This window comes from Carassius gibelio, chromosome B23 (assembly GCF_023724105.1).
Source record: "Carassius gibelio isolate Cgi1373 ecotype wild population from Czech Republic chromosome B23, carGib1.2-hapl.c, whole genome shotgun sequence".
NCBI lineage: Eukaryota > Metazoa > Chordata > Actinopteri > Cypriniformes > Cyprinidae > Carassius > Carassius gibelio.
Genome location: NC_068418.1, coordinates 18,979,773 through 18,991,640, shown reverse-complemented (window position 1 = coordinate 18,991,640; position 11,868 = coordinate 18,979,773). Strand labels below are relative to the sequence as shown.

General features: G+C 35.7%; 1 protein-coding gene across 1 annotated transcript; it reads right to left on the bottom strand.

Moving 5' to 3' along the window:
- Positions 1 to 2,414: 2,414 nt before the first annotated feature.
- On the bottom strand, positions 2,415 to 10,822 carry LOC128011109 (nociceptin receptor). The gene is made up of 3 exons (XM_052593214.1): positions 10,630 to 10,822; positions 4,036 to 4,397; positions 2,415 to 2,996 (listed from the first exon to the last, which is right to left on the bottom strand). Exons 1-3 carry the CDS (start codon positions 10,818 to 10,820, stop codon positions 2,446 to 2,448), a joined length of 1,104 nt encoding a protein of 367 aa, XP_052449174.1. The 5' UTR covers positions 10,821 to 10,822; the 3' UTR covers positions 2,415 to 2,445.
- Between the last annotated feature and the right edge of the window lie 1,046 nt (positions 10,823 to 11,868).

Below are 11,868 nucleotides of genomic sequence, written 5' to 3'. Positions count from 1 at the left end.
GGTCTGGTATCCTTAGCCAGACAGCTCTGACCACCAATACTACGAGAAGGTTGAGACGTTGGCATATAAAAACTATTTGAAACATAATACATCCAAATCAAAAGCTTTTACAAAATCTTCCAGCTGCAAAGCGGGTTGCTTATGAATGGATCAAGATAAAACTTACATGATGATTCATAGTAGGGTGTTCATGTATTTATTTTTTTTGTCAATAATATTCTGCACATATTAAATATTTCTAAACTAAGCAAATCTACATCAACAAAACCAAGTCCTTAACCAACCACAGAGGGGCAGTAAGGCAGTTTCATAAAGCCTTTGATCAAGATCAAAATATTACAGAAAACCTTTTTAAAATGTACACTATGAGTAACCTAATCTTTAACAGTGAAAATAAACTATTTATATCTAAGCCAAATACAGGTGCATCACACTAAAACTGACCTTTATCACTGAACAGTGGATTTGTAGATATCTATGACCATTTAAAAAAATACTGTAGTTATGTTGTCAGAAAATTCCAAGGGCCAGATGGTTACAAATATGCGGTTTACTATTGTTCATAAATATGTTATCCATATTTTGACAAACAACCTCTAGAAAGCACAGGTCGCTTTCAATTATTTACAGACTTTAATGTTTAAAATTCCCCCAAATCAATAGTTTCCCGATTATGGGCATTATTTTTTAATGCTGGTTGAACAACATAAGGTTTATGAACATAATTTAAGAATCTAAGACCCTTCTGACAACTACAGTAACAAAGCTGAATGCTTAGGTACTGAAAACACAGTCTGGGTGTATAGTAACATGACTTTGATTGTTAAATCTTAACAGGCTGAGACATAGTAAATTATGGACAGAACACATTTTTTTTTAATTCAGGGTCTTCTGATGGCATTGTTTACAAAAAAAAAAAAAAAATGTCCTCAACTAGCTATTCAAAATGATCAATAACAATGGTTAATTGAGGATTAGAAAAAAAGACAAAAATGATTTGTAGGCTACAATTGGAAAAAAAAAATTATAACAAAAATTTTAAGAATTTTTTAATCAGTAATATTTAATGCCTAATAAATAGACCACTTCATTATTTATTACACATTTTCATTTATGCATTTGGCAGACACTTTTATCCAAAACAGACTCACGATGCATTCAAAGTACACATTTTGAATCTATTCATGCAGTCCAAGGGAATCAAACCCACGGCACAAACATAATGAGACAATACATTGTTCTGTATTCCTTTTTAAAATGTTACATGCATTATTCCACCTAAGTGTATGTATTTTCCCACCTAACCAATATGTATAGAAGAACAAGAAGTTAATTTATGCATTTTGTATATTATTTGCATCCCTTCAGTTTAATTAACATATAGTTGAAAAGCTGAAGCGGGACTAGATGAAGCATGGCATAAGGAGAATATATCAAGCATTAGAACACCATCTGGCAAGAACTTCACACCACACAGACAAAAACAGATGTTTCTGAGATCCTTCACTCCAGCGTGTTCTTTGTAAACTGGCCAAGATCAAGGAAACATGCTCTCAATCCCATCACAAAACCTAACTGACGAAACCCACAATTATACAGTTACTTCAAATCCCCTCCTCTTCCCAACTTCAAAAATGCAAAAATTCAGTAAACCACTAATATTGTGAAATACTGTTGCAAATTAAAACAAATCTTTTCTATCTTAATTAGTGCTGTCAAACAATTGATCACATCCAAAATAAAACTTTTTGATTGCATATACGTGTGTAATATTAATGTATACATTTATAATCCTATAATTTATATATATTTAATATACAAAAGTATTTTTTTTTCTGAAATATATAAATGCATGTGTGTGTATTTTTATAAACATAATAAATATACGCAGTACATATAGTACTACATATATTATGTAAACAAAAACTTTTATTTTGGATGCGATTAACCACGATTAATCATTATATATATATTTCTGACCCCAAACTTTTGACACATGAATGTTTTTTTTACAGCAGTTAAAAATAAATTAAGAAATATTTTGTACATGCAATTCCAATATACTTATTTTATAACAAAAGTAGAACTTTTACAAAAAATGCAGGTGAATTAATATAATTATTTAGAATAATTTATTAAATTTATTAATAATATAATGTATAAATATACTAATATTAATAGTCATGTAATTATATGAGGACTACAATAAATAATGTGAAGATTGTATACTATACACTATTAGATTTTAAAAGGAAAAAAAAGCCCTTTTGTCCCATGTGAAAGAATGGTCTTGTATATCCATACTTCTAATTCTGAATCATCACAAATTATCTGTCAGCTAAAGATAAATATAAAAAAACTTTAAAGCAGACAAAAGCAGCAATGTTTACATAACTTTACTTAATTGTTCGGTAAGTTTCATGACTACATCCACTTAGAAAAGCTCTACTCTGCACACACTGGAATGGCACCTTCATCAATAACCACCTCTTTTTCTTCCTCCTCAGCACATTCTCTCTCCTGCCTCAGTGACCTCTTGCGCTGCTCTTCTAGGAACAAGCTGGAGTTGGCCGGGATACAGAACTCACGGAAACACCGCTTGAAGTTTTCATCCAAGAAGGCATAGAGGACAGGGTTTAAGCAACTGTTAGCGTAGCCCAAAGCAATGCAGAAATGCATGGCTGCCATCGAGGCCTGGCTGGTCCCAAGATCCACATGCCCCAAGGCCTGAATCAAAGCCAAGACCTGCACTGGCATCCAGCACAACACAAAAGCAGCGACCACAGACAGTACCATATAGGTGATTCTCCTCAGATTCCGGTCCTTCTCTCTAGAACCGGACAGGAGACGTACACTGCGCAGGCGTCGTACCATCAACCCGTAGCAGACACTTATGATCACCACAGGAATCAAGAAAGAGAAGAGGAACACACAAATCACAAACACAGGCCACCAGTGTTCTCTTGGTTTAGGCAAGTTCAGTATGCACTCGGCACCTGCACAGAAATAAAGTCAGGGAATTAATTGATAAAGCTGATTTAAAGTAGTGCCATGATTTACATTGAATCATGAGCAGCAAGCTAAATCTTTCACAAGAGAGAAGAGTGCACAAATCATTAAATAAATAAATAAATAAATAAAAAGTATTTTTTTTCTTAAAAAGTTCTCCTGAACAGGATGTTTTACAAATACACTACCATTCAAAAGTTTGGAGTCTATACAATGATAGGTATCTTATGCTCACCAAGGCTGCATTTATTTGATCAAAGATACAGTAAAAACAGTTAGTTGTTTTATATACTGTTAGTTGTGTTGCTAAATATTTTTTGGAAACTGATTTTCTTTTCTCTGAATCAACAGAAAGTTTTATTTGAAATAGTAATCTTTAGTAATTGAATGCATCCTTACTGAATAAAACATTAAATTATGCGTGTTTGTGTGTTTTTTTTACTGTCCCAGACTTTTGAACTGTAGTGTATGTTTTAAAGGCAAAAAGCTATTTTATTCTACAATGTTGGTATTTCTTGTTGCTGTAATCTTTGTTTATGCACACAAAGTCATATATATATATTAGCTTAAATAGTGTGATTTTATTTTATATAAAAATAATCATGAAGAAAAATTAACTTAAATTAACTTATATTTAATTAACTGCACACTCTCATAAGCATAATTTATTATATATTGTGCAATTATAACTTTTCTTCATTAACATTCCTCCTTTAACTTAAACCTCAAAAAGGTGTGTTTTTTTTGTTTTGTTTTTTTTTTATATAAAAATTATCCGACATATATCAACCAAAAATTGGTATCCCTCTTGCAGGCTGGTCAATACAACAAAAACTTAATTAGTGCACCTTTAATACACAGTAAATCCACAAATATAATCATTTGGGGTACAACTGTCTAAGTAAACTATGGAACATCAACATGATAATATCAAAATGACAAAGACAGATTCACATTTTCATGACATAATGAACAAACATGCCTCGGAGTGACAGGTTGACACAGGATAATGAGAAAAGAGACTACCGTAAACATCCTTCTCCACCTCCACCTGACCCATGATCATAACAGGCAGTCCTATGGCTGACGCCAGCACCCACACAGCCACGTTGGTCAGCTTGGCCCGGAGCGGGGTGCGAACTGTCAGAGAGCGCACAGGGTGGCAGACGGCTATGTAGCGATCCACACTCATTATGGTCAGGGTGAAAACACTTGTGAACATGTTGTAATAGTCAATGGCCATCACAGCTTTGCACAGAGCCAGACCGAAGGGCCAGAAACCAAGGATGACATCCGTGCCTTGGAAAGGAAGAGTCGCCAGCACTAGCGCATCAGCCAAGGCCAGGTTAAAGATGTAAATGTTGGTGGCCGTTTTCATCTTTGTGTACCTGAAGCAGGTACAAATTTGTTCAAATAACTTTCAATAACACGTTTTATTTCATTAAATGTAATATAGATATTAATGCACATTAATTAATATGAATGAATATTGAATAATACATGTGTATAAAGTCTTTTAACAAAAAAATAAATAAAAGTACACACTCCAGTTTAAATTACTAATTACAAACGCAGTGTTTATAGGTCTCAAAGCAAATCCAACATTGTTTTTATAATTATTATTATTACTTCTCTCACGACCTTGGCATTGTTAGTGTCATGCTCAACTATTTGTGCTATAAGACTGCTATTCATGCATTTTATAAATGAAGAGTTTGGTTCCAAAAAATCAATTTCTATTAATTTGAGTAAAAATGTGTTTCCTTTTACCAAGAATGTGGCAAGATGAAAACCACTATTTTCTGTTTCAGACTTTCACATAGCATCTTTAGGTTATAATAAACATAAAAAATTCCTTTTTTTTTCTCAAAATGCAATGAATCAATTTAATCAATATGGAAGTTATTTTTCATATTGAAACTGATGAAAATATATATACAACATTGTAAGTTGATCCACATGACAGCCTCTGAACTTGGTCAATATTAATCTTATGCACTGGACTAAAAATACATTCATCAATAGCTCCCAAAATTCAATGGGTCATATTATTAATACTATAAATTAATTACAGTAATAAAATATAATTCCCACATGAAAAAGAGCATGAACAACCTCACATACACATAAATTCCAAAAAGACATTTCAACAATGACAACTTCATTTAGTTGACTAGTACTATGTGCTGTATTAACAAAAACATAAATGCCATTAAAAAAAAAAAAAACTAAAGCTGACAAGCTACGCAATATCGTGTTCATAATCGAATGCGATTAATCTAATGAACGCGATACAGCTTAGTTTGTCAGTGATCTAGGCTCTGTGTATTAAATGCATCTGAATACTTTTCATCTGAATGCATGTAATGGAGATGAACCGGTACTATTAATCACAGAACAGGCTTTACTGATGAGATGCGCATGAGAATCACATGCGATTCATCGAGCAGCACTTGTTTGTTGATCACAAAGTTCAAAGTATATGAGGAACACTAGGATGCCCAGTCTATTCAAAGTGCCGCAATTACTGTCTAGAGTGTGTGGAATGGTGCGCTGTGATTGGTTGTTACTGTTTACAGTGAATGGAATGGTGCGCTGTGATTGGTTGAGAGGATATATCGCATTCTGCCAAAAAGGGAGACTGGTGTTTGTCGCGGTTTGTAAAAAAACGGGAGAAAACATGACCTAATAACTCTGTGAATATTGCATTTTGCGTAACATTTAAAATTGACCATCAATAAAATAAATACTGATATTGGTGGAAACTTGGCATTTGGCAAACTTGGAAAATTGGCGTTTATCCTGTTTTGGAACCAAACTCTTTAAATAAAGAGGTTGATATTTAAAGTACATTTTAGAATATTTAAGACATTGTGAATTTAAAAAATCATCTGAAATCAGAAAAGCATTCAGTGGAAACCAAATTTCACATAATATTCAATAGGAAATAGTTTTAATTTTGTGTGTTTCTTTCTATATAGTCTTAGTAAGCCTTGGAGGAGATGAATGCATGCAAACCACACAGTATTTTCATATATGACAGTATTATGATGCCCTGCTATTTGACATGACCTATTGACAAAAACAAGGACAAGCAAGAGCATCATTTAAAAAGCAAATGACAATAACTACGGATGGATTTTCAGGTTATTAGGATTAGGGCTAAATCCATTTGCATAAAAATATGCCATCCATGATACAGATGAACAAGATTTGGAGAAATTTAGAGCACTTTACATCACTTGTTTACCAATGGACCCCCAATGGACTAAATCATTGCTTCTAACTACAATAGAAGTACTCTAATCTTATTTATTTATTTATTTTTCTGGAGAAAATTCATCTTGTCTGGATCAGGAGAGAAGTATGTGCAGATCAAGCACCTTTTACAAGCGAAAACAGTCTAGAACAGTTCTAAGGAAATATGTTGGTAAATTTTGATATTAGAGGACAACAAGGGACAGATTCCTCAAATCTGTTCTGATGAAGAAACAAACTCATCTACACCTTAAATTTAATTTGCAAGTACATTTTTAACAAATTTAAATTTGGATGAACAACGTATTAATTAAATCTGAATTATAAAGCAGCCATGCCTATCTTCAAATATTATAATATGTAGACATAGACTGTTTCTTTCTGGATATAAAAGAAAGACTAATTCCAGTGATGTTGTGAAAACCTTGTTAAAAATCCTCAAGAGGTAGACTGACACTTTTCATTCCAAATTCAGTGAAGCTCAGAGACAGGCTGGGATCTTCGAAGGTAAAAGAAATTGCAGGTGGTGCTTGGTAACCAGCCTAGCAACAGGTTTTAAAATAGGCCCATAGGACTATATATCAGAACGTCTGAGTAATGACCGTATAAGTGTATGCATGAACACACACATTATAACACTAAAGGCAAAGACTAAATTGCCTTTCCCTGTATACACAAACCACAATGTAGAACTACCTTTAAGGATGTTTTCCCTTAAAAAACATAAGGTGACAGAGCAAATCTATTTTCTGCCTCCTAATTATGAGGCAGTATTCCTTGCACATTATATCAGCAAGGAATTCCTTCATAATTATACCTTCAACTAAATACAAGCATGAGAGGGCGAGATAAAATTACTACATGGCCATGTTTGTCATGTTAAAGCGAACAACCAGGGGAAGAATTCAGAGGGACACTTTGCATGGTTTATAAAAGTCATTGTGTATTCTGCTAATATGAACTCTTGCTGTGTTGATCGAAAAGCTGTGTCTCGGCCCCCGTCTACAGCTGCTCCACAACATGGAGGTTTGGACAAGAACCAAATGTTTATTTAGCAATGTAATGAACAAGCAGACTTGTGACACGGCGCTGGCAGAACAAGTGCTACGATGGATTAGCTAGTGCCAGAAAAGAGAAAATGGTGTTGTTTCAAGCTAATATTTCACTGTGTTAATGTACAGTTTCATCTACACTGAAAAGCTGGTGGTTAACAACACAAAAATGAATTGCAGGGCTGTTCTGGTGATAACATAGCCATGTGGTCATGCATAGTTCAACCATCAAAAGAAACAGGAATCAAAAGAAAACTATTTAAGAGAAAGCACTTCTCATATAATTTGTTGTGTCCAATTAAACTGTTTTGCATTTTTCAGATTTTAAATAAGGCAAATGTCAGCATGGACAAGTTGCAGGACACAAATTGAAATATTTATACATTGCTTGAATTAAGTGAATTTTTGTTTTGTTTTGTTTGGTTTAGAAACAAAACCAGCTGCGAACTATGCAACATACAATAAAACCAATGAACACTGTCAGGACTGAATTAGTTCTCCTGAAAATAACCAAATGGCAACTATACATTAACATTAGGGAAATGTTCTGCTCTTGTTGAAAATATAAATCACAAGAAGCATGTCAAATAACGACCCCAATTAATAAAAGCAAGATGATGATGAAGCAATGTTGCAGCAAGATGAACATACTGTATAACGATGCTCTTTTTTAACCCTATACAAAGCCTGTCATATTTGATAAATGAATTTCTAAGGCCTCTGAATTTCTAATGATGAACATGATCGCACCTTTACTGAAAAACCTATTGATAGTGCATTCTTTTTACTAAGTACAACAAGGCTTATTCTAAGGTCTATTCCCAGTTTCACGGTACACACTTTTCTTTTTTTTGGCTGTGAAATCTTGAATGATTTTTGTAAACCTGAAAAACATTATCAAGATGAATTTTCTGGACTGAAGCAACTTGGGTTTACTAGATTATCACTAGAAAATCATGTCAAAATGTAAAATGCCTCTCACAATTAAAACTACAGTGCTTTGTTCATAAACTAAGCATTTAAATGTCATCTTGCTAAGACATTATTGGAAGATAAAAATAACAACTGACATTTATATGCATTTATGTAGGTAGTGTGCTTACAGTTTTTTTCAATCGCTAACAAGCGCTTAACCATACTTCAGATACTTTTTCTAAACTCTTAACACAGACTCACACCTACAAAACACAATTGGCCAAATTGATAATTTTCTTCTCAAAAACACATTTTGTTAAATATATACTAAATCTTCATTTCAAAATAGAACACATCTTTATCTGCACACACCAACTTTACCAAAACACTGGAAATCTGACTCAAAATTAAATTATTCTGTCAAAGAATAACACTTGTTTTCACCTCACAAGGTACATACAGTCAATCAAAGTACACCAGGTTTCAAAATACTGGCTATTGTTGACATTACAAAAACTGCATAGACTTTTATGTTTCAGTTTTACAGGTATTTGCATGCAAAACATGCAATTCACTGTTTTACACTAAATTTCTTGGTTTGGAACTGTATGTCCAAATGTACAGTAATGTTCACATTCAAAAGCATTCCAGTAAAAAGCTATTTTTCCCTTTACTGTTTACTGCAGGAGGCAGTACAGTAGAAACACGGTATGATAGAACAGAACAGGTTCGACAGTATTGCTTACAGTGAACAAAATATCAATGAAACACATAAGAGCATTCTGAACATAAAACAACAACAGCAAAAAGCCCAGATAAGGGGGGGGGGGGGGTTAAAATAAAAACAATCTCTCACTGCTCCTGCTCCTCTCACTGCTCCTGCTCCCCCTCACTGCATCTCTCACTGCTCCTGCTCCTCTCACTGCTCCTCTCACTGCTCCTGCTCCTCTCACCGCTCCTGCTCCTCTCACCGCTCCTCTCACTGCTCCTGCTCCTCTCACTGCTCCTGCTCCTCTCACCGCTCCTCTCACTGCTCCTGCTCCTCTCACTGCTCCTGCTCCTCTCACTGCTCCTCTCACTGCTCCTGCTCCTCTCACTGCTCCTGCTCCTCTCACTGCTCCTCTCACTGCTCCTGCTCCTCTCACCGCTCCTCTCACTGCTCCTGCTCCTCTCACTGCTCCTCTCACTGCTCCTGCTCCTCTCACTGCTACTGCTCTTCTCACTGCATCTCTCACTGATCCTGCTCCTCTCACTTCTCCTGCTCTTCTCACTGCATCTCTCACTGCTCCTGCTCCTCTCACTGCTCCTCTCACTGCTCCTGCTCCTCTCACTGCTCCTCTCACTGCTCCTGCTCCTCTCAGTTCTCCTGCTCCTCTCACTGCATCTATCACTGCTCCTGCTCCTCTCACTGCATCTCTCACTGCTCATGCTCCTCTCACTGCATCTCTCACTGCTCCTGCTCCTCTCACTGCATCTCTCACTGCTCATGCTCCTCTCACTTTTCCTGCTCTTCTCACTGCATCTCTCACTGCTCCTGCTCCTCTCACTGCTCCTGCTCTTCTCCGTGGGCCCCTTGCTCTTACTCTTCCTCGTCCATACATTACAGTGTTTCTCTTTTTCTGTTTCTGTTTCCAAAAACATCACTCTTCAAAGTCCTCCTTTTATTGTATAAATTTATTGTCTAAAAAATAAGCCCTGCCATTGAGTCTAAGCCAGATTGGAATCAGCTGTGGTTGGCCCAATTTACACAACATAAATCAGCTAAGATATATTGTTTTTGAACTGATATCATTGCAGAAGCAGAGGTTTTTATACTCTATCTAAGGTTTGGAACATTGTTTTTGCTATTGTGGGCTGTTGTGTGTTAACATTTGTAAATACTACAAAAACGATCCATAATTTTGTTGGGAGGTATAGCTTGTCTGTTCAGAATATGTAAGCATTGTGGAAATGTGTTCAATGACTCCATATTGTGTGAAAACGACATGAAATGTGTGAATGGTATGGCCACAATAGATAGATGTTGTGCTAATTGTGTTTAGAGTTTTGAAAATGTGACAACTGCTTGGACAAATGCTTGTTAGCGACTGAAAAAAACTGTAATAAAAATCTGATTGATTTCCATTACAAGCGATACGAATTTCATCTATGTAGGTGTTTTTCTCCTCCTTGAGTGTGAGCTCCTTATTTTTGCTATATGGGCCATAGAAGCCATATGTATCAATATATGACACATATTTTCCATTATTTTATATGTCAGGTTACAGTACAGGGTTAACTGTGTAACCATACACATCTCACATGCATTGAACTGGTTGTTCTCCTCTATACATCTCTATACTGAGCTTTTCCTCTAGCATACACACTTATGATGATCCCGAACACTTATTCTCACCTGATAATTACATACATGACCAGGCAGTTCCCTACGAGCCCCACCACGCACACTATCAAGTAGACCACAACGACAGTGATCTTTGCGCCCTTAGGTAGAGGCTCGTCTACATCATCAAGCTCACTCAAATTCCCCCGAAAACCCGAGTCGTTGAACATCTGTTGGACGTCGGACAACTCGAGCAACTCCATCGTGGAAGCTGAGGAGAAGATAAGAAATTAACAAAAACTTGTGTATGTCTCACAACAAGCAAGTGAACAGAAGAAGTGAATAGGGTTTAAAGGACGCCTACACCCTTTAATATCTTGATATCCTCTCTGAGAGAGTATTGTGAAGTACTTACATCAAGAGCTAATCAAGCTTGAAGTATGTGACGCTCTCCGGTGAAACTGAAGAGAGATGGATCCATCTTAAACCAAGAATAAACGCGTAAGATTTAATGCTCATGAGACGAGTCTTCTCACCGTGGAGTCCGACATTCACTTCGCGCACATCGTTACAGTAATCAAACTTTGCGCGTGCGCGTAAACGTGTGTGTGGGTTCGCGCTCTGTGTGTGTGTGTACAAGTTTAGCTCCAGGGTTGGTTGCTACACTTTTCATTCCTTTATGAATATCTCCGGTGGAACAAACGTTAACAAAACATAGCCAGGTACAAAAGAAATCTTGGTCCTTGGGTGAAAAACAAGCTAATTTAATTAAAAATAACAATAATAAAATAAATGTATAAAAATATTTAAATTACCACTAGAAAGACTTTAGATGTTTTTGCTCCTCAAATATGATTCAGGAGCAAATAAGAAAGTAATTTTAAATTTAATAGGCCTATAGCAATGTCAATATTGGACAGTTATGTGTACAGTTTTTTAAATATGCTTCAGCCTGTCTATGGAAACACTGAGGCATCCAGCCAAAAGTGTATTACTATAACTGAGTCTTGAAGCTATGAAAGGATGACCTAACTTTTCAGTGTCTGGAATAGGTAGAAAATGAGTCTTTAATGCCCTTGATGTAATCCGCCATCTTGGAAAACCATCAAATTTCATCTGGTCTAGAAGAAATATAGAGCTGTATATCTTCTGCATAACAATGAAAGCTAAAGGCTAATAATCTTGGCTAAGGGAACATTTACAAACAGTGTTCACTGCTTTATACAGAGGGAAACTGCCCTCTGCTGAAGAGATGCACAAGATTTGAAGCTGCAACCTTTTTTTTTTTTTTTTTTTTTGCTGTGTTATTCA